The sequence below is a fragment of the Ursus maritimus genome, unplaced genomic scaffold, assembly GCF_017311325.1.
Source record: "Ursus maritimus isolate PB19 unplaced genomic scaffold, ASM1731132v1 scaffold_19, whole genome shotgun sequence".
NCBI classification, from domain to species: Eukaryota; Metazoa; Chordata; class Mammalia; order Carnivora; family Ursidae; genus Ursus; species Ursus maritimus.
Window position 1 is genome coordinate 13069172 of NW_024424341.1, and position 23609 is coordinate 13092780.

The 23609-nt window shown below is 44.3% G+C and overlaps 2 protein-coding genes across 2 annotated transcripts in view; both read left to right on the forward strand.

Annotated features, from left to right (window-relative positions):
- LPCAT2 (lysophosphatidylcholine acyltransferase 2) overlaps window positions 1-19710 on the forward strand; it is a 62517-nt gene extending 42807 nt beyond the window's left edge. The window contains exons 12-14 of the mRNA XM_008702629.2: window positions 11493-11591; window positions 16043-16178; window positions 19388-19710. Of these exons, the coding sequence (XP_008700851.2) occupies window positions 11493-11591; window positions 16043-16178; window positions 19388-19572 (420 nt within the window). The 3' untranslated portion in view covers window positions 19573-19710. The remainder of the gene's footprint in view (window positions 1-11492; window positions 11592-16042; window positions 16179-19387) is intronic.
- CAPNS2 (calpain small subunit 2) lies at window positions 614-4007 on the forward strand. The gene has a single exon (XM_008702628.2). The coding sequence runs from the start codon at window positions 3057-3059 to the stop codon at window positions 3813-3815; it is 759 nt and encodes a 252-aa protein (XP_008700850.2). The 5' UTR covers window positions 614-3056; the 3' UTR covers window positions 3816-4007.
- Window positions 19711-23609: the final 3899 nt, after the last annotated feature.

The following is a 23609-nucleotide window of genomic DNA, read 5'->3' on the forward strand; positions in this document are numbered from 1 at the left end:
ATTTCATCCAACATGACATCCTCATCAATAAATTAGGAAGGTCTGGTCCAGATCATGCCGCAGTTGGGTGAAAGTCCCCCTTGACAGAAAGGCTTTGCTGCAAGTGGGAGCTGAACGTCCTTCTGGGTTCAGCGCCCCCACCTTGGCATTCTGTTTGGAGGAGCACCATACTTGATAGGATGCCACCAGGAATAGTTGTGAAAACCAGACAATATGTCAAAGCGGGGATAAGGGTAAGTATGTCCTTAAAAGTGGTGGAACCAGACCCAAGAAAAAAGCAGGTTAAATTAAATCAACATAGAGCATGAAAAACACTTGGGCCGGAGAGGGAAAGGAAATGCAAGGCAAGAATGATGCCGCTGCCACCATTTCAGGGCACGTGAGGATCTGGACTCCCAGGATTCTAGAGCTGAAAGGACCTTTCCGTCCAACTGCCCACCTTCCTCATTTTGCAGAAGGCAACCAGCCTGAGAGAGGAAGTGACGTGCTCAAGGCTACACAGCTGGTTAGTTGCAGGACTGAGACTAGAATGGCTTGTCAGTATCCTTCTTCCTTCAAACTGTCACTGTTGACTTTATATGCATATATATATATATATATATATATATACACACACACATATATGGGCTTCTTTATACATAGATGGGTTCTTAGGGCTTTTTTACATATCCTATCGCTCACCCATTTCAAGCCTACAAGTCAATGATTTTTTGAGTAAATTTGCCAAGTTGTGCCATCATCTCCATAAATCAGCTTGAGAACATTTCCATCACCCCACGGAGTCTCCTGGAGGCATTAAGTGTTAGTTCCTGTCCCCAGCTGTCTCCCAGCCCTAGGCAGCCACAACGGAGTTGTAAGTCCTTTGGTGTAATTCTAGACCCGGTCTAGAAGAAAGACTTTCTGTCTCCGTGGGTTTGCCTTGTCTGGACGTTTCATGTAATGGAATCATACAGTAGATGGTCTCACGTGTCTGGCTTCTGTCAACTTCGCCTCATGTTTTTACGGGTCATCCATGCGTTAGCGTGTATCGGTAATTTGTCCTCTTTGCTTGCCGAGAAGTACTCCATTATATGGACGCATTGCATTTCGTTTATTCACCAGCTGGTGGGCGTTCAGGTTGTTTCTACTGTGAGGCTATTATGAATAATGTGGTTAATAGCATTCATGTTTCTCTGTTTACTTTTTTTACATTCAGTAAATTGTCCCCCTCAAATGGAGGTTGAATTTTCCATCAAATGTGGCCTTCTCCCCTAGTCTTTTTCCCTCCCGATCTGGGCAGTAGCGTTCCCCCAGATGGCAACCCACGTTGCTATTAATGTTCTAATAAATAGCCTCAGGGGATTCAGTAGTCCAGAGAAGAGAAGGCTTGTTAATCTAATAAGTGTCCTTTATTCTAGGATGGCTTATGAGAAACTGTTAGCCAAATGCCCTCCATCTTCATAGAAAATGAATGAGAGGAATTGGATTTAAACCTCAGGGAAAACCACTTCAGCTGGGCATGAGGAGGCGTGTTTTATGGGGCAGTGGTTGCTATCAAGTTAATTTGCAATATTATAAAAATAAAGCCCATGTAATTTCCTCCGAGAGAAGCTCATATGAATGGGTTTACATCTGTCTGAGGCCAGATGGCCCTGTGATCCCCTAAAAGGAAGACAATCCTTTTGTGGTGCTTTCTTCTGTGGGGCGAAGGAAGACATTTGGCCTTTGGTGTTCACAGAGGCCATTTCATTGTGCCCGTGAGACCAGTTATTGGAGTCATTGTATCATAAAACCAGTGGTTGGCGAGTTTTACACAAACCACTGGGTGTGGCAGAAGGAGACATTGCTCCCGTGCCCTGAACAGAGCAGTGTCTCCCAGCTACTGCTCTCTTCCTAACAACAGCTAGAACAATTGTTGTTCAGTTCTAGAAATTGTACAACTTACAACATAATTTTACATCTCCTCTCCTCTTGACTTCATAGTCGAGCTTGGGTAGTTCCCACTGAGAGACCGATGGCCACATGGCAGTTCAAAGCCCTTTCCAGTATTTTCTGCTGATCTGCCTCTCTCTGCTGTCGTTTCTGGGGATAGACGGCGGTAACGGCTACACGATAATGTGCATGTACCTAAAACCACTGCACTGAACTCTTAAAAAATAGTTGCGATGGTGAATTCCATGTTATGTGTGTTTTACCACAGTTTTTAGAGATTTTAATTCAGATTTCAGAACAAGACACGAAGAAGTATATACTGTATGATTCCGTGTATTTACGGCACGGGAGTCAGTTGATGGTGTTCGATGTCAAGATGAGGAGGGCAGGGAAGGAAGGGAGGAAGAGTAGCTAGAAAGCAGGAGGGGGTTCTAGGGTACGGGGATATCCTATCTCTTGATCTGGCTGTTGTGACGTAGGTGTGTACGGTGTGTGAACCTCTCTGAGCTCTCCGGTTGTGACTTGTATGGTTTTCCACGTGCCTGTTACACTCCAAAAATGGTTCCAGAAATGTGGATCCTTAGCCCGACAGCAGACCCTAGAGTCAGAATCTCTGAGGATGGGACCTGGGGACCCTGCATCTTAAAAGCCTCCCTTCCAAGTTTTTCTTAAGAGAGTTGGATTTGGGGAATCTTTGCTAAAGGAAAGGGATTAGGGAAATAGCCTCCCAACGCCCAAGAATTCCATTCTGTGCTAACAGGAGATATGCCTTAGAAAAGAAATTCTTGATACCTTTGAATCATTTAGCTTCTTCAGGTCGGAAAGTGCATGTCATCTTTCAGGTGCCAAGAGATCAGTGATGTATAGAGATGTGTATTTGAATATATTACATTTAAAAATATTATTTCTTGTAATTCGTCATACACACCATAACGTACCCTCTCAAAACTGGCAGGTGCTAGGACCTAATGGAAGTCAGGCTTTCAGTAGGAGGGGAGACATAGCACCATGGGGCGTGGCGCCCTGCAAGCAGGTACAGAAAAGCCAGTTCTTCCACCTGTAAGCTAATGAGACTCCATTTCACCTCTCTCCACACCATCTCCAAGACATCAGCGGCTTTTACACTTGCTTGTTAAACCAAAAGCATGTTTCTCGCAAAGGCTTTATTGGAAGGGGCCGATCGAGGGCTTGGAGAAGCTCTTGGAGGCCTTCTTGGAGGAGGTGGTCAGAGAAGAGGAGGTGGAGGAGGAGGAGGGGGACGAAACATCGGAGGGCTAGTTGGAGGAATTGTGAATTTCATCAGCGAGGCCGCAGCCGCTCAGTACACCCCAGAACCGCCGCCCACTCAGCAACATTTCACCAACGTGGAGGCCAGCGAAAGTGAGGAAGTTCGTCGGTTTCGGCAACAGTTTACACAGCTAGCAGGACCGGACATGGAGGTGGGTGCCACCGACCTCATGAATATTCTCAACAAAGTCCTTTCTAAGCACAAGGACCTGAAGACCGACGGCTTTAGTCTTGACACCTGCCGGAGCATCGTGTCTGTGATGGACAGCGACACGACGGGCAAGCTGGGCTTCGAAGAATTTAAGTACCTCTGGAACAACATCAGGAAATGGCAGTGCGTCTATAAGCAATATGACAGGGACCGTTCTGGGTCCCTGGGAAGTTCTCAGCTGCGCGGGGCTCTGCAGGCCGCGGGTTTCCAGCTAAATGAGCAACTTTACCAAATGATCGTCCGCCGATACGCCGAGGAGGACGGCAGCATGGATTTCAACAACTTCATCAGCTGCCTGGTCCGCCTGGATGCCATGTTCCGTGCCTTCAGATCCCTGGACAGAGACACAGACGGCCTGGTTCAAGTGTCCCTCCAAGAATGGCTGCAGCTGACCATGTATTCCTGAAGTGGGCGCCCAGAAGCCAGCGCCCTCCCCGAGGACGGGACTCCTGAAAGCCTCGCCTTGCCTTCTGCACGGAGACTGATACCCTGTCCCAGAGCTGTCATTGCCCGAGAGCTCGTACACCACCCTGCACGCTTCTGAACCGGGGCTGCCCTTCAGCGCTTAATTAAAACAGATTTTTTTTTAAATGAAAAATGTTCTGAGTGGTTTGTATGTCAGCTCTTTGAGATACTGGCTGTCTATGGACATATATATGCGATGGGGGGGGGGGAGAGCCCCCGTGGAGTAGATTTTAATAGGGCATTGGTTGTTTGGTGAGTGAATTCCAAAGGCAGGACATTTGCTGTTATTGAGAATGAAATTTTGAAAAAACCCTGGAATAAATCAAGAAAGCCCTCAAGAGATCTATTTTTCCCTTTAAAAAGGTGAGGAGGAGGGAAGTTCAGAATCTGTTTTTCTCTTAATAATTCACATCTGGTTTTTCCATTATATATATAAAAAAAGAAAGAAAAGAAAGAAAGAAAAAGTGTTTTCCTGGAAATGTATTTAACTGTATAGAAACAGGTTCAGAAATGAGAAAAGGAGGAATTTCATGTAAGGTAAGTATCTATGTGTTTTTAACGGTGGAGCAACTGTCTAAAATTCCAGAATTCCTTAGTCCTGTTTCTCCAGTAGAAGAAGCATGCAGCAAGTTTGTTTTGTTTGGATGTATTTGTAAAGAGGGTCAGGGCGTTGGAGAATGAAGGGTGGACCCGTAGTCCAAAATGTCACCCTCGATCATTCTTGCAAGCGCTTTATACAAAATCAGGCATGCCCAGCACACGTTGGCCGGCTCTTGTCGTGTCTTGCCCTGCCTCAGAGCTAGGAATGTTTTGTTGTTGTTGTTCCTCTTGGAAAACTGCAGACAGAAGGAACGTAAGCAAAGAAGGGGGCGGGGAAGGAAAAGCATACAGTGATCAGTTCTTTGGTATATAAAGGAACATAGAGATATATAGAGATATATAAAGATATATAAATATTATTGACTGTTACAGTGGTTCTCAGTCCGGACTGTGATTCCCAATCACGGGGAGAGCTCCTTAGGAATACTGATGGCGGAGTCCCACTCCAAATGGGTTAAAGAAGACTCTTTAGAGGCGGGGCCTGGAGATGAGTATTTTTAAAGCTCCCCAAGGTGACTCCAATAAGCAGCCAAGGTCACCAGCCAGGACAGTCATTCCTTTCGTGTGTATGGCCCTTGGTTTGGCTCTATCATTTTGATTCAAGCAGTTATGATGGGGCTGGCAGAATCCAGAATCCCCGAGGAAGTAGACTGAGCCAGAGGGGCTGCGTATGCAAGCCTTCAGTCTCCCCTCCCCACCCCCCTACCCCACCTGCTCTTTCATTGGCTCCCACCCCTCCTGCTTCTCTGACTCAGTGCATTCCCTCTCTCTCCAAAGGCTACTTTAGGGGGTCCTTCTGAGTTGGAAGATAAATTCTTCCTTCCTCTTTTGACTCATTTAGAGGTAAGTTTAACTGTGGAACTGATGTAACTCTCCTGTTAAGAGCCCGCAGCTGCGGGTGAGAAATCCCCAGTGACATTAGGAGAGGTTGGCATTTGGCCTCTGCGCTCACCATCGTCACCATCATATAATATTTATGAAACACCACAGGCGTATAATTCTGCACGGAGCCAAGCCCAGAGACCACATCCGCCTTCCTCTAGGGACCTGTAAATGTAAGCTTGCTCTGGTGGGCTACTTAGCCAGGTATGGTCACATCAGAAAAAGGCTGCTGCCAGCAACCACATATTACTATCAGGATCCCTATTTTAGAATCTGCCCATTCATATGTCAGGCATGAGCGTAGGCCTCCAGCCAAGAAAGGGGAAAACTGCCAAGATGCCTTTTAAGGTCCTCAGAATACTAGGTTTATAATTTAACCTTTCCACATGATGGTTGTAGAAAGGGCAACAGAGCCTTACCCTTGTTTGTCCTCAGTTAATTCTAAATATTTTATGAAGCTTAAGATGGTTATCTCATGCTGGGGGTGGCGTTAAGTATTTTTCTTGCTCCTCGGGTCAGGGGATTATCTGCTCTTATGATTCTCTTCCTGCCCGCACAAGGCAAAACATCCTGAAGTTACCTACATTTCTCTTCTGTTCTCTTCTGAATTTGTATAAAATGTGTACAGGTAACCCCATCACTAGAGGAGAGGCTAGAAAATCCAGTCTCAACTCCGGACTTCGTTAAGTACTCAAAACTTTGGCATTGCCTAAGACCGATAGCCTGCCGAAGGATTGAATTTCTTAGTTTTTATCCAAAAGTTGACATTTTAAAGGCACATTTTCAATGTAAGAGGGAGTATTTATCTGATGATTTTTGTTTCTTATTTTGCCATTTCTACATGGAAGCCTCCTATAGGCTGAGACGAAGGTCTTTGATTCATGTCATTCCACCCCATGATATTTCAATTTCTTTTTTTTTTTTTTTAAAGATTTTATTTATTTATTCGACAGAGAGAGAGACAGCCAGCGAGAGAGGGAACTCAAGCAGGGGGAGTGGGAGAGGAAGAAGCAGGCTCATAGAGGAAGAGCCTGACGTGGGGCTCGATCCCAGAACTCCGGGATCACGCCCCGAGCCGAAGGCAGACGCTTAACCGCTGTGCCACCCAGGTGCCCCGATATTTCAATTTCTAACATTAAGCAATACAATCGATGTAGTAAGTTGAAAATAATACTCAACGATTTTAAAAAGCATGTGAAGTTGTACCATCTGCATTTTAAAATTTCAAAACATCCCGTATGATTTTTTAAAACATCTTTATCTTAATATAATCCACTGGGTTCTGTCACCTGTAACAGCAGGAAAAAGAATGTAGCTCTGTACCCATGTACGTAGGCTTGTACCTAAGAAAAGCAGACCTCCAAGGATATTCAAAATGTGTACATCATCTTAAAGGTCACATTTGAAATATCTTTTGAGTAGTAGTGCGTGTATTTTTAAGAACTGATTTTTTTTTTAAGTGAGAGATTTCATCAGTAATATTGCACAACTAACCCATAATGGGTCCTTTAAAGAATATTCACAGATACCCCTGCAGGGCCCTGATATTTAACACATCTATTGATCTTGAGATGCTTTCAAAATTACTTCTTAAAAGTGTCTGTGTTTAATGCTAAGTGGATTAAAGCAATTTAATTCCGAGAAAATTGGTAATACAATTATGTCTGTGGGTAGAAAATACGCTCTTAATAAGAATATTCGAGTAAGCAGAACACCTCTTCCCAGGCTCCTCTGGAAAACTGAGAACTTACTGTATTTTAAATATAGTACTCCTTTGGATTGGTAAAGTTAATCTTCAAAGACTCAAAGCCTTTTTCTGTTGGCTGTCGGTTCTGTTTTTATGTAAACATTTCTAAATTGTTTTGATGGCATTGATTATCTCTCATTTGCAGGGATGGTATCAATTACAACACACCAAAGACAATATAGTCCTTATCTTTGGGAGTTCACCATCTCAACATGTATTCAGAACCACATCCTTAAATGTTGCTGGACTTTAAGGTTGTAAAACATATCTGATTCGGTAGGAATAAAAATGTTGACTAAATTCGACTAGGAAGAGCCTTAGGGAATGGCTACCTGAGAATCAGACACAGGAACCCCACCATTTATTCCTTCTGGAATTTTAAATGGACCATGTCTGCACACGTGACGGTCTGGCTTCCCACTGGTCTGAGAAGCCTGTGTCATGTGATTGTGGGGATGACAAGGCACCGGGGCGCCGAGAGGTCACAGTGACACCCAGCCTTCACTTCCATGCTTTTCTGACTACCAGGGAGAGGACAGGGCCCACCATCTGCTGTTTCAGCCAGGCTCAGTCACCCCTTCTTTTTGCAGTGACCCAATATGAATCCATAGGTCCTACTCGGGGCTGTCCCGGCCCCCAGATTAAGACAGATTATGGAGGGATTAACATCTCCTTCCAGAAAGCTGGGCTCCTCCTTTGAAATGGGGCCCTGAAATATTTTCAAGTCTGGGTGGTTTTTTTTAAGTTTATAATTCTTCCTGAGAAATTCTCAATAGGTTTTTAAAGAAAAGAACCACAGATTTGAAGGATAATTTTTGTCATGGAATTTATTTGAAATTAAAAAATTAAAGGAGCGTGTTTTGTTGTATACTTTGTAATTATCTGTTTCTGAATTTATTTTATTAAGCTACTTGCTTTAATTTGAATGATTTAGAGTCCAATTACCTAAATTTTCATTGGAGTTAATGGTAATAGCATGTTTTATGACCTCAAGTAAAGCTTATGTCTCATTTTTTAAATTTAAAATCAATTAATTAACATTTACTGTATTATTAGTTTCAGAGGTAGAGTTTAGTCATCAGTTACATATAACACCCAATGCTCATTATATCACATGCCCTCCTTAATGCCCATCACCCTGTTACCCCATCTCCCCCACCCCCCACCCCCAGCAAGCCTCAGTTTGTTCCCTATAGTTAAGAGTCTCTTATGGTTTGTTTCCCTCTGATTTCGTATTATTTCATTTTTCCCTCCCTTCCCCTATGTTCATTTGTTTTGTTTCTTAAATTCCATATATGAGTAAAATCTTATGGTATTTGTCTTTCTGTGATTGACTTATTTCACTTAGTGTAATACCCTCTAGTTTCATTCACATTCTTGCAAATGGTAAGATTTCATTTTTTTAATGGCTGAGTAATATTCCGTTGTGTGTATATATATATGTGTGTGTGTGTGTATTGAGTAATATTCCAGTGTGTGTGTGTGTGTGTGTGTGTGTGTGTGTGTGTATACATATATACATCTTCTTTATCCATTCATCTGTCGGACACCTGGGCTCTTTCCGTAGTTTGGCTATTGTGGACATTGCTGCTGTAAACATCGGGGTGCGGGTGCCCTTTGGAACACTGCGTTGTGCAATTGCTGGTTCGTAGGGTTCTCATTTTTTTTTATTAGTCAAAATGAATTAGTTGAAAGGATTATTTCTAAGATTCCTTCCAGTTCAAAGTTTCATTATTCTGAATTTGGAACCTTAACAATGTATTATTTTATTGATCCAGTAATAAAATACCTGAGAATAATTTCCATGCTGCTTCTTTCCCCTTCTCATTACTAAGATGAAAACTGACATATAATTTCGCGTGTGAATGATTATCAAGGGTCTGCTTCTTTTTGTCATCCAAAACCATTCAGAGATAAGACTGTTCTCGAATATTAGAGGTCCAGAATATTACCTTGTTTTGTGAATAGTGGTAAGACAAAGAGTCCTTTCTCCATCTGCAAAATGAGTTATGATGTTTTTTTTTTAAAGATTTTATTTATTTATTCGACAGGATAGAGACAGCCAGCAAGAGAGGGAACACAAGCAGGGGGAGTGGGAGAGGAAGAAGCAGGCTCACAGCGGAGGAGCCTCATGTGGGGCTCGATCCCATAATGCTGGGATCACGCCCTGAGCCGAAGGCAGACGCTTAACCGCTGTGCCACCCAGGCGCCCTCTGAGTTACGATGTTTGACCTCTGTTATACATAGGGTTTAGTTGGTATAGAGAAAAATTGGATGCCTCACGATAAAGAGACAACATAAATTCAAAAGAGTATTTCCAATCACACAATCTATGATGGTATCTTCATTGTCCATCGACCATTCTTCCATCTCTTCTTCAGACCTTCCATTCAAGACTTCTGTGTTGCTTCATAAAGCCAGTGGAGGAACAGATGTACCCTCTAGTGAGCAGCAGGTCCATGATTCAGTGAGCGGCTCGGCCTCTGATGCTAATGAACAGCAGCCCTCTCTGGTGTGCAAGGAAATGAATGGTGGTGGCACAAGAAGGAAATGATGTCACTTAAAACTCCACTGTCTCTGAACTTCCTGGGGTGATGAAAATGGTGTAGCTATTGATTGTGGTGATGCATACGTTACCCTGGTGCATATGTTTGTCGAAGCACATTAACTGTATGCTTAAAATGGGTGCTTTTCATTGGATGTAAATGATACATTTTTTTAAAAAAAGATCAGCTTTTAAAAAAAAAATTGGCTCAAGAAAAGGAAGCGGGGCCCCTGGGTGGCTGGTGGGTTAAGCGTCCGACTCTTGATTTTGGCTCAGGTCATGGTTTCAGGGTCTTAGGATCCAGCTCTACCTGGGCTCGGCCCTCAGTGGGGAGTCTCTCCCTCTCCCTCTGCCCCTTCCCCATTCACGTGCTGTCTCTCTCTCTTTCTCTTTCTCTCTCAAATAAATAAATAAATCTTAAAAAAGGGGGGGGGAGAAAAGGAAGAAAACAGCTCCTTTATAGGTAACCAGACAAAAATGGAAGTCAGATGACCTGAGTTGAGGTCCCAGGAATAAACCCTCTTCCTTAAGGGAAATCTTAAAATACCTTTGTTTCTACCTTCTCTGGTGGGAAAGGGAAGTTAAGTTATTCCTCCTTGTAGTTCCCACCCTGCAGTAAGATAAAGGAGTAAGGTAAAAGTGACTCTTGATCTTTTGAGTCTTGGTTGCTTTGAGGAGCAGGTCAAAGCTGCAATTTTCTTCCCTAGAAACGTGTACACACCAAAACTGCACACCTTGTCAGGGGCTTCATGGCTTCCCCTTTCCCCAAGCTCATCCATGAAACCACAGCAAAGAACACTTGCCTTAGCTTGAAAGTGAACCCAACGTCATAGGTAAGGGTCAAGGAGGAAAAGGTAGTGTTTGTTTTCAGCGCTTAGGTAGCTACGTGTGCCAAGTAACGGAAATACACTGCCACGCAAAGAAAGCAATCCTTGCCCGAAAGGAGCTCCTGATGGTCGAAGTGTAGACCCTCAGTCAGAGTTAAAGATGACACTCTTACTGACGCCAAACACCATTTGTTCATCTGTCAAGCACTGCGCTAGCTGTGTCGTTCCTAATTCACACTTTATCTGGGAATTCATCACTTGAAGATTTTGCTGCCAAAATGCTTCTGACACCTGGGATAGTATCATCACAGGGCTTCTTTTCAGTTCTCTTTCCTTCTCCCCACTTCATCCTCAGGGTTCCTGTCTAGGTGAGTAGTTCACGTGTAGGAAACTCTGCAATCAGTCAGCCTGGCTTAGAATTATCAATACCTTCTTCTCTGTTGCCATCATGGAATACCTCCTGAAGTGTAGAGATACTCATATCGTACTAGTTAGACTCTTAGAAGTTCAGGATTTCCTGGGGCCTCCCATCACCAGGTGGCCACTGACATGGCTCCGGTTTGCTGCCTGGCTCCTGGTTTGTTACAGAGAAAGCCTGCGAGGAAGAAAGACTCCATTTGCTACTGCTGCCTCAGTTTCCCTTTCCCTTCCTTTCCATTGTCTGCATGTAGGGGGTTGCTTAGTGACCCTGGTCCCCCTTTAGTGACCTGTTGGTCATGGCGGGGCCACTACCAAGATTCTAGATCCTGCCTGGTAGAGAGGCTTCTACCAGGGTTGAGCTCAAGAACCCACACCGGGTGCCACGGAACCACTAAATGGCCACAGTGATCCAACGTTTATATTCATTACTAAACAGAAATATATTGCCGTCCCCTCTCAGTGCCAACTTTTTTCCAAATAGGCTCAGTGCACGATGACATTGAGCTGTGTGACATGCCTGGATTTCACCTTTGGGGCTGCGATTAATAGTAATTCAACTAGTGGGCCCGCTAATTGATTTCTCCCCTCCTTCCACAGAACCACGATGGCAGTATTGACTTCCGCGAATATGTGATCGGCCTGGCTGTCTTGTGCAACCCTGCCAACACAGAGGACATCATCCAGGTGGCATTTAAGGTACTGTCGGCCCCACTGAAAGCCTCTGGGTCTGCCTTGTGAACAAGAGTTGACTCGAAGCGTATTATTTGGAAATCAGTATCTGTTACATGAGTTTATAGATCCGCCACGACGTGTACACGGGGGTAATGCAATTAAGACAATTGTTCCTGAGAATAAAGAAAACACCGGCATCCAGTTAAGCACAAGGGCGGTCTATGGGAGCAGCCCCGTGAACGGCCACAAGAGTGAAGAGCCGGTGATTTCACAGATGAGCTTTAGAAATGATTTCTTTCCAGCCTCTCCATTTTGAAGCCCCAAAGTGCAGTTTATAAATAAACACCACCTGTCACCAGCCATCCTAATTCACCATCTGGAAAGTTCCCATCTATCCTGATTTTCTCACTCTGTGTGCCAGAGATAATTTTAAGTGCTCTTTTCTGGGTGGGATTTATGTTGTTGTGATGGGGCCAGGTGAGCGTCACGATACACGTCCCAGGTCCCCACCCTGTAGGTTTTCCTGTAGTATCACATTTATTTCCACAGCAACATTGGGGAAGGGGGGGCCGATGAGTAACACCCCATCCCCAGGGGGACTGGGTGGTGGTCCGAACTGTGAGGACTCCGACTCCATTTATCACGTCCATGCCCAAGAGGAGCAGGGAGAATACACTCCCAGAGTGTGTTTTGTTTTTCTGAGATACAAAGTGCTTCATCTAATTAGTATTTAAGGAGGGTGTTCGCTTCCAGTTCTACGGTTGTATCGTCTGCTCTCAAGTGAAACAAAACCTCGATTTCCCTGCTTGACTTGGTACTGAGCTATGTAGACCGACTCATCCAGACTTGGCCGTCTCTCTGCTTCCGTCCGCCATGACAACTGAGGACCCTCTCTCTTCCTGTTTCCTACTCTCCTCTTTCCCTGGATTCTGAGAAGAATATCCCACTGTGATTCCAACAGGTTTTCTTTCCCCTCCATCATCTAGAAAAGTGCTCTTTCTCCAAGAGTCCTTTCTCGCGTGTTAGAGGCCACCAGGGCAAGCCTCAGGAATGTTCGCGCATTCTGTCATTGACAGAGACGTCCCCAAGCTTACTTTTTATTTCACATTGGTTTAAACTGAGTTAACTGCGAGGCCCGTAAAGAACTCAGTGGTTGATGCTTAGCAGATGGTCATAAGGCAAGGGCCAGAACTTTTTCCAAGTTTAAAATGTTTGGCTTTTACAGACTTATTCATCATAAAACCTAAAATTATACACGTAGCTAACTTATTCCAATCCAGATATTTCTGTTTCTGTTTTGGGATTGTATACGTAATTATAAGTTGAGCTGAGCAAACGGTCACTTTGGGTTTACCAATGAAAGACCTGATAGAAAATTTGGCCCTCGATCCCAGTAATTATTGTTTTTAAAGACGTCGTGAGATTTTTCTCTAGCCTAGACCTTGGTTTGGTGTGGAGGAGGGAAGCAAGGAGGACCTAAAACTATAATTAGCTCTTTTTCCAGTAAGACAAGGGTCATGCTTTACATTGCTTATTTTTTCCACATTCTTTTTCAGGGGTGTTTGATGTTTTTGAAAATATTTTGGCACACTTGTATTTTTTATGTAGTTGTATCCTTTTATACGCACAGGGCCCTGTCACTTCCTTTTATCTGGGAAGCCCTTCACAGTGAACTCCCCATCCTTGAGCTCATTTCATCATCACAGAAACCCGTGGAGGTGGATTAGCCAGAGTTCTTCAGTCGTGAGCAACGGGCATACACTGTGTCGTAAGGCTGGGGAGGGGGCTCCAGGGTTGACTCAGAGGCAGCGAGGGCACAGGCTCCCACTGTGGCATCTCCAGCTCTGCCCTCAATCACCCTCCAGGAAGGGTCCAGACAGCCTTGAGTCATGTGCTTGCTGGAAGGACAGGATGTTTGGGCCAAGAGTCCCACCATAGTCCATGCAATGGACAGGTATCGTTCCCCCAAAGGACACTGGGCTCTTGAGCTTCCCACCAGAGCCCAGAGCTTGGGATTTACCTCAAGTCTGGGAACTCTGTAGCAGGGAGACTATGGCGAGTGATGAGTAATGGAGGGAAAGTGAGCGTTTGCATGAGGGGCACGGTCTGGGGTAGCCATGATGAGGCCAGATGGAGAGGAAGTAAAAAGCACCCAGTAAGGACACTCGAAGGGAATTTCCACAGGAGCGACAGCCACCAGAACACCAAGTGTGACAGATGAATTGCCAAGGATTCTGTCGGGATGGAAGGCCTCTCGTGAAAGCTCAGAGCCTGTGAGGAGTGGGGTTGGGTGGGATCTCCCGGCAGTTCCTGCTGGAAGTCCAAGGCCCATAAAGAGCCCTGAGCTGCAGTTTGTGCAAACAAATGTTAAGTCACTTGTCACTCTGGGGCTGTCTTCTCTTTGCCTTGGGGGCTGAGGGACAGAAAATGGGCAAGTCTCTGCTTTCTGAGCTGGTCAAGTGCGGGTGTTTTCTCCCACCCTGCTGGACAGTTAAAACATGAGTCGATTTGTGCTTCTGGTTCTTTCCGTGATGCTCACACCTTATCTAATGCCTCTGGTTTTCTGGTTTTGGTCGTGCGTTCAGTCAGAAGTGGAGGCCTTGGGGCGCCTGGGTGGCACAGCGGTTAAGCGTCTGCCTTCGGCTCAGGGCGTGATCCCGGTGTTCTGGGATCGAGCCCCACATCAGGCTCCTCCACTAGGAGCCTGTTTCTTCCTCTCCCACTCCCCCTGCTTGTGTTCCCTCTCTCGCTGGCTGTCTCTATCTCTGTCGAATAAATAAATAAAATCTTAAAAAAAAAAAAAAAAAAAAAGAAGTGGAGGCCTTAACGGCAGGCGTTCTAGATGTTGCCTGCCTGGATTTGGGTGCCGGCCGTACCACCGACCCATTGTGTGACCTTGGGAAAGGGACCTAACTATCTCGTGCCTCAGCTTTCGGGAAGACAGAGCTAATGACAGCACCGACCCTGCGTAAGGCTGTTGTGAGGGTGAAATCAGGTAATACAAAGAAAGTGATTTGGACACTTTTGATCGGGGCCTGCAAGGAATCAGTGCTTGCCTCGTTTAAAAACATGAATGCCCAGGAGAAGATTTTGAATTTGAGATATTAATTATCTAACAACTATCACTGTCTTGCTGCTTGACTTCAATCCGTCCCACCTACCGCCTTTTCCTTTCGGCCTATAAACATTTTCAGACTCTCCCTTCCTAAAGACAGCCTCCTTTTGTGCTTGGCCGATGCCCCGTTTCCCTCCTTCCTGTTATTCCAGGAGCCCATGCTGGTTGCCTCCACCGCTCACCTCTCTTCGTTCCCGGCTTCCCATGACCACCTGGCCTCCTGCTCCCCGAAGCCATGTTTCCCAAAGACATCCGGATCTCCTAACTGCCAAACCCAGCAACCCTCTTTGCTTCTGGCCTGGCCTCTCTGTGGTGTCTTACTCAGTGGGCTGTTACCGCTCTCAGACTGTCTCTCTTTCCAGAAAGCCTTCCTGAGCTCCCAGTGGCACGCTCCTCATTTCCAGTTCTCCCTGAATCTTTTTTTTGCCAGCTCCTCTTCCCTGCACACACTTGAACTCTTGCAGCTCCCCAGGCTTCGCATTGCTTTTTGCATTCTCCGAAAATAACCTCAACACCCCCAGAGTTGGCGGTTCTTCCCCGAAACCATGGCTCGAGCCTCGACCACTCTCCTGAGCTGAGATGCTGTGTCTCATATGTCCCCCCGCACTTCTGACTCTCTAATCTCTCCAGGTCCACCTTTTGATCTCCCACTCTGGGGAATGGACCCCACTTTCCCCCAGGTGCCCAAGCCAGAGTGCTGCCGCCCACTGTCTCTCCTTCTTGCCATCCCCACAGGGCCCCGACTGCTGGCCAAGCCCTCCCTTTGCTTCCTCGTCAGTCTTGCCCCTTCCCATCCTTCCTGTGTCTCCACCCCACACTCTTTATTGCTTTTCCCACCTCTAGGCTTTCCAACCTTCTGACTCTAATCCATCCTCCACACTCTCAGTTCCCATATGACCACACCACATCCCCCACAGTCATAATCCCACAGCGTGGGGTGAGGCGGCCCACATCCATCATGGCGTGACTCCGGCTTGTCCGTCCGTCGCCTGGTCTGAGCCCCCGGCAATCACTGCCAGCCCCCGTCTGTTCCAGGAGTATCTCTTTGTGTTCTAAGGCCCAACTCAATCTGTCACCTCGGTAGGGGTGACCTCTCCCAGGGGATTCATCTCGTTCTCCACAGGACTCCCACACCCTTTGGTCTCACTGTTGTTGTAGCCTGTGCTTTCATTCTGTCTCTTCCCATGACCAAGCCCGGTGTCTCGAGAGCAGCAAAGACCATTCTTCCTTCAGATACGTCTCCCTCTTCCCTGACACAATAGTTGGGTGACTCACTAAAGACTTCCTTTCCCGAGATTAATCCGTATCATTATGGCCCCGCGGGAACTCAACCTTGTATTTTATTTCCTCTTTCCTTCAGCTCTTTGATGTTGATGAGGACGGCTACATAACAGAGGAAGAGTTTACCACCATTTTGCAGGCCGCCCTTGGGGTGCCCGACCTGGATGTTTCTGGTCTCTTCAGGGAAATAGCCCAGGGAGATTCCGTTTCCTATGGTGAGTAGGCGGCTTGGCTTCTGCTTTAGTTGACCAGGAGGGCATCCCAACTACAGATGGACCCTCAGGCAGGAGTGTGGTTTCCTCCACTAACTGTACTAACAATAGAAAGAACAGGAATGATGATGGTGACAGGAATAATAGTAGTAGTGGGATAAGGGGAGCTAATTACTGAGGACCTACTTATATGCTAAGCATTCTTCTAAACATTTTTAAATAAATCTTTACAGCAATCCTATTTAATCAGCACTCTTAATATTATTTTATTGAGATGCATGGAATTTAACTTATCTAAGGTCATCAGCTAGAGAATGTCAGAGCCAGGATTCAAAAACCAAGAAAGTTTGGTTTTAGAGCCTGGACCTCTACCCTCCCCACCTTATCTCTCATCTGCTGCCCCTCCTGGAAGGGTCTTTTCCTTCTGCTATCACCGTGGCCACGCAAAACTGAGCAAGTTAGCTAGAGAGGTTGTAACTCCGCTAGAGGGGTACGGACTGGGGCACCAGCAGTAACTACAGCAGCTGAACCGTCTGTCTTCACGTTTGTCGTGAGCTGCTTAGTAAGCTTTCATGCAGGCTTGTTTCCTCCCGTCCTGTAGAGGGCATCCCCGTGAAGTCGGGACCATCATGGCGGAGGAAGACCCTGCAGCCAAATGGCAGGTCCATCCGTCAGGGACCAAGCTTTCTCCGGATGGCTTGAGTCCACACATCAAAACAAATCCCACATCAGTTTCCATGTATTTCCCAGCACAGTCGTTGAGAAAACCACACCCGAGTGGAGAGGCCTAGGTGACTGTTTCCCTGTCTTGGCTTTGATGTGGTCATTCACGGCAAGTTGGCTTCTCTTCCCCCAGCCTTTCCCCTTGCGCAGGCTGCAGGGGGATTCTTCTGGAATGCTTCTTTCCTTGTGGTGCTCAGAGAGTTTCAGCTGTTAACTTTCATGGGATGGGGGAATTAGATCACACACTTCTCTCACTCTCTGTTTTTAATTACTATCATCCTGCCTGCCCTTTACTCTATTTTAGTAATTAAATACCTAGGGCACTTACTCTATTGAGTTCATGGAAGGAAGGAAGGAAGGAAGGAAGGAAGGAAGGAAGGAAGGAAGGGAGGAAGGAAGGAAGGAAGGGAAGAAGGAAGGAAGGAAGGAAGGAAGGAAGGAAGGAAGGAAGGAAGGAAGGAAAAATGGGAAGTACATACTGAGATAAAATGTATGAGTCATAAACCCCATGTGCACTAACTCTCTGACCATTTTCCTTTCACAAGTAAGACTCTATTGCTCTGAGCTGCCAAATTTGGAACAATTATTTGGAGTAACTCTTTCAGTGGAAATTATACCATAAATGTTTTGTTAGGTAGTCATAACTTTACCTGTTGATTTTAACAAATTTTTAGGGAAATCTGCTTTGTTTTCTAGAATTTGATCTTTTTAGAATACGTAGAATATCTCTCTTTCCCCAATATTATGTCAGTTTCCTTTTCTGTAGCAATGTTGGGAGGTATTTAAGTATGATTTATGAAAGAATAGCTATTGAAATGTATCAGAATATGACCATCTAAATTGTTTTCCTTCTCAGTTTTCCATTAGCCAAATTAATGCCCAAATTCCACAGATTAGCCAACTCATAGAACTTCTGGAAATGAGTTACTTTTTTTTTTTTTTTAACGAATTACTTCTTAATGGCGCTGAGATCCCCAAAGGCGGCACAGACCTTGATCTTTTGAACAGAGCACAAGTCTTGAAAGACAGACATTGGTTTCAGTAGATCAACTCTCATGTTTACTTTCCATAAAAGTCACATAAGTCCTCTGTGCCACAGACTCGTGCAGATAAACCTTTATTTTGGATGTTAAGAAAAAATATCTAAAGACCGTGTTAATAGTTTGCCTGATTTGGAAACATTTAAGTGGTCTATTAATGCAAAGAATGATTTGGACTCAGTCCAATGGCTTCCTCATCACTGAGACCTGTTTCTGTAGACTCTGGGTTATCAAGAGGTTTAAAAAAAAATAGACAGAAATAGAACATGGGGTTAAGAATCTTTTTATTATAGAGCCAAATAGATTGCTGATTCCAAGTCTAGGCTCCTTTTGCTGTATGAGGTCAATAAAGTTTTCCCCATCCAAACAGAAGAGGAGAGAGGGGTTTTGGAGTGGAGGAGAAGCACACTACAGAAACTCCAGGTTATTGGAGGCTCGACGTTCAAACTCTGCTGGCTAACTCAGCCTTCTAGACCTCTCCCTCAGTTCCTAAATCTAAAACACGCAAGATAGAGGCCCACTACTCCAAGGTCTTGTGCATCGATTATGATATATTGTACATTCTACTTGCCTTTATGGATCATAAGTCAGCATTCAGCTTTTCAAGACTGTGTATTTACATACCGGAATTAAGGGTTAAAATAGTTTTAAGAACCACTAATCGAAAGTCATGGGCAATAGCATTTTTAAACATTTTGCATTATAAAAATTAACGGCGATACCGAAGACTGAGTGAAACATAAACACAGACTCATAAAGTGAGTGCTTGTGTTACTACTGCCCAGGTCAAGAAATAGAGCTCTTCAAGAACTCTGGAAACCCCTGTGTACCCTTTCCCAGCGACAGCCCCTTCCTCTCTCCTAAAGGGGGGGGAGGGCTGACCTGACTTTAGAAGGCGTACTCTAACTTGCTTTCCTTTTTAGCATGTCACCCCAAAATCTTTAAGTATAATGCGTTAGTTTTGCCTGAGTTTTAGAACTTCACATAGTGGACTCCTACAGTCTCTGTTGTTTTGTGTGTGGCTGTTTCCATTCAACGTTATGGCTTTAAGACTCGTCCACAGTGTTACACCATAGCCGCTCCTTCGTCTTCATTGCTCTGGAGCTGTTCTGTCCCATGAAAATGCTTCGAGTCTCCATTTCTGCTGTTGACAAGCACCTGAGTGCTTTCCATTTCTCACCTGTCATAAGTAGTGTGGCTGTCAGCATTCTCGGGCCCGTCCCCCAGAGCGCAGCACGCACACATTTCTCCGGGTTATACACTTCAGAATAGAGTTAACGGGTCACGGAGTATGTGAATCCTCAGGTCTACTAGATAATGGAAAAACTATCTTGTGAAGTGGCTGGACAATTTTGTATTATTAAGGCCGTATGAGTCTGTGTCATGCCAAAGGAAGATTCGCCTCCATTTATTGGATTTTGTTTGTTTGTTTTTTCCCCCCTCTTTTAGAGGAATTTAAAAGTTTTGCCCTAAAGCATCCAGAATATGCTAAAATATTTACAACCTACCTAGACCTTCAGACGTGCCACGTGTTCTCACTACCAAATGAAGCCCAGCCAGCTCCCTTGGTCGCCAGTAATAAAGTCAGCCCCGAAAATCGTGACGAGAGTACCTCAGACAAAAAAGACGACTGAAGGCAAATGGTCACAATAAGGAAAAGCTTTTACTTGAAATTGCGAAGGCGTTTATTGATAGTGTTTTCAAAGTGATTTCTGAGTAATAATGATGTCGAAAACAGAGAGCTTTTTTTAAAAATAAAAATGATACGGGCACCTGGGTGGCACAGCGGTTAAGCGTCTGCCTTCGGCTCAGGGCGTGATCCCGGCGTTATGGGATCGAGCCCCACATCAGGCTCCTCCACTGGGAGCCTGCTTCTTCCTCTCCCACTCCCCCTGCTTGTGTTCCCTCTCTCGCTGGCGGTCTCTATCTCTGTCGAATAAATAAATAAAATCTTTAAAAATAAAAAAATAAAAATGATAGATTTTCTTATTAAAATGCTTTTATCCACGTATGTATATTATTAAGTAATATTCCCTTTATTTTATGTTCTATTGTGCTCTACCGATTGGTTTCCTGGTGATAAATATGTTTTCATGGCTCTTCCAGTTTAATTTGCAAAGGCAAATGAACAGAATGGTCTCACCTGTTTACTGATGGGCATTAATCAGCACGGCAAAGAGTTTTAAAAAGCGCAAACACTTTTTAATCTACTTGTCTCGAAAGACATGAAGTAATAGTTATCTCGAATCCCGTCCCATTCTGGAAATAAGAACATTGCGGGCTTTATGCCTCTAACTTCACAGATGCATTATTTCCATTTCCGGTTCAGTTTCTTGGATCACTGAGTATGATGGATTGGAAGGGAGAGCTCCCGATGATTCGATGAGACTACTTAGAACTCCTATTCTCTTTATTGCAGATTTCCTTACCCACCTGCTAAGGAAATGATACCGTTTTGCACGATCTACCATTTAGAACTTTGTGTTAAAGGGCAAGACTATGGCCAAAGGCTAAGTGGGGATTGCCCTATTGTAGGTAATCTTGACTGCCCGATGAGAACATGACGTTTGAGTTGGATAGGTCAGAATGCAGGGCTTACCCACTAACTGGTCAGAGTTGCTCCATTTATTATAGAGTATTGGAATTAACGCATTTTACCATCCAAGTGGGAGTTTTCTTTTGTTAAGCGTCCTCTCAAATTTTAGAGCTTGTCTGAGACGGCTAGAGGGAAAACACAAAACGTTCCAAAGTTATCGAAAGCTAGGGAATCCAAAAACCTACTTATTAAGGTGAGGCAGCAGCTTAACCCCCTGGCAGGAAGGTGAAAGTGACATCTTTCCTTCAGGTGAGGCAATAACTTCCCCCAAGTGCCATTTTTATTGGATGTCACGCATCATACCTATTGTCAATGTCATCCACGTTTTGAAATTTTGAACCAAGAACCAGTGTATATAATGCACAAAAAATAACTGGTTCATTTCTGAATTCCGTCTTTGAATTCGATCTGTTTGTCTTGGCTGTGTTTCTGAATATATTGCCGATTTATCCCCAAACTCATTTTTTAAAGCCGTTTGTGAAGGTGGGAAGTGTCACGAGTCATCATTTCAAACTAGTTTTACCCATTAAGCTGTGCGTGTTCTAATTTAATGGGTGAATTTGGATACTTGCTTACTAAAATGTGTTATCCTTCAGTGTATAGGATTGTTTGCTTTTTCTACGTCTTAAAGCGGTTTAGACAGAGTATCGAATGAGCTGAAAACAGTTGCTTGAGTAATTAGAAAAGTACCTCTCTATAGTAGTGTTTGCACACACAGTGGAATGAATGTACTACTCAGGTACCCTGATTGCTTTTTATCATAGAAAAGCCACATTTACTCCTGTTAATTATGAAAACAGCAGCATTGTAAATTGAAATTTTTCTGTGAGGCTCTTGAAAACAAGCCCCTTGCTTTCCTGTTTTAAAATAACATCTTATGCTCCTTCAGTCCACTTCTGCCAACGTAATATTCCTATTTTATTATGTTACTTGAATAAACAAACCTGCTACATAAAATTCTTGGCAATTAAAAAATTCTGGTTTTGCCATTTTGTCTCAAAGGTAATATTACCTTTTTAATATCATGGTTTGAATGTGTTTGCATATTTACGACTGTGATTAATCATTCTTGTTTGCATTTAAGCTTTATGAAATGTCAGGCATGATGTTACTCTAAATGAAAAACTCAAATTTTAGCCAAAGTTGCCATAGTTAGCGTTCTTAAAGCAGTTGACTTTCGGCGGTGTGGTGTGCGCGATAACACGGTCGCGATCATCGGGATCCCCATAGCCTCGGCCTCTCCTTCAAATTTCCTTCAAAGAGGCTTTTCTCCTCTGAGAACTTGAAGTAAGGAATTAAATTGCATGAGATCAGTTCAATGCACTGTGGTTTCCTATAATTGTCTGAAAAAAAAATAGGTTGCTCTTTGAAATGAGACATACTAGATCCTAAGTCCTCGAAACCATAAGAATTTCAATCAGAACAGTCCTGTTGCAGGATAACGACGTGTTGCGTGCTTATGGACCAAACTGCTAGCATTATGTGTCTTTCGTACTCCTCTGCCACTGCTTCTAGAGTTTCGGAAGGCCGGCTAGGATCGCTAGCAGGGGTACCTATCACGGACATATAAAAGACACTGCCTCCCTTTTAGACGTGGTGTTGGCGGCTGTGTGTGTGAGGCACAGCAGTGCAGATATCGGATTGCCAGACTGGGGAGGTCTCCCCTTCACACTATGGCAAATGCAGGGGGGGTAATTGGCACTCCAGGCGGGGTGGACAGGAGGGCTCCCTACCGCAAAAATCCTTGTGTACGGGCACCCGGGGTGGCTCAGTCAGTTAAACTTCCAACTCCTGATTTTGGCTCAGGTCACGATCTCGGGGCCATGAGACTGAGCCCCGGGTTGGGTTCCATGCGCGGCACAGTCTGCTTGAGATTCTCCCTCTCTCTCTGCCCCTCCCCCTGCTCATGTGCTCTCTCTCTCTCTAAAATAAAATAAATAATAAAAATTTTTTAAAAATCCTTGTGTATTTGTTTGTATATAGCAATCACGAAAGAGGATAAAAAGTCATCGGTCAGAAACCATTCCCTAGGCAAGCAGACATACTTAGAATCTTTCCCCCCGGCCCCTTTCTGTTCTGTTGGATAAACTTCCATTTTTCTGTTGTTCGAGTGTTACACCAGAGTGTTAAATGGATTGCTGTTTGTGAGCTGATGGAGGTGAAGGCCCGCACAAAGTTCTTGATACATATCCAATTTACACCTTACAAACTTGAGTACATAGGCTAATAACCTGTGTCCCTTTTAGCCCATTTAATGTAGCACTTGTTTCGAGGTAATCGATCAACTTCTCGAGCATGTGTAAGGAGCCACGTGTTCTAACAAATGTGTCCCCTACACCGGGACGCCAGCTTGCTGTTGTTTCTAACACGTGAACCGTATCGTTGTCTTCTCATGCTTAGGAAAGAATCTGTGTACATTAGAAAAGATAAACAAGAAACGAATAAACAGAAAAATCATGGTAATTTCCACCACCCCAAATCTATAATTACTAATGTTTTAACATGTTTTGTTTCACACTTTTTTCCAGAAGCTCTTACATTCTCAAGATAACAATATACACGTTACTTTACGCTCTACTTTTTCACGCGGAGTGCAGCCTTTTACAAGGTCATTAAAACGTCCTGGACATGTAAATTGTTCTGTGTCCCTAATATTCCTTCAGATAGCGAGAAGATAATATCTGTAGTATTTTTCTCATCCGGAATATGTGAGTTTGGTTTTCATTTTGGGATATTATAAATATCCAACTTGGTACTCCGAAATGGTTCATAATTAGGAGTAGTTTGCCAAGGGACTTAATTATGCTTTCCGAATTCCAAAATGAAGAATTCACTAAGGATTTTATAATTATTAAATTTTGTTTTAAGCTAATTTTATTACAGGAAAAATGATATTGTTATCCCAGATTACATAGAGTCATTTTAACATCATGTAGGGGTTCCCAAGTTCATGTCTTTTAAAGGTAAGTACAGGGGCGTGGGGGGGGCTCAGTCGGTGAAACATCTGCCTTCAGCTCAGGTCACGTGGGATTGAGCCCCAGTTGGGCTCTGAGCTGGATGCGGAGGCTGCTTAAG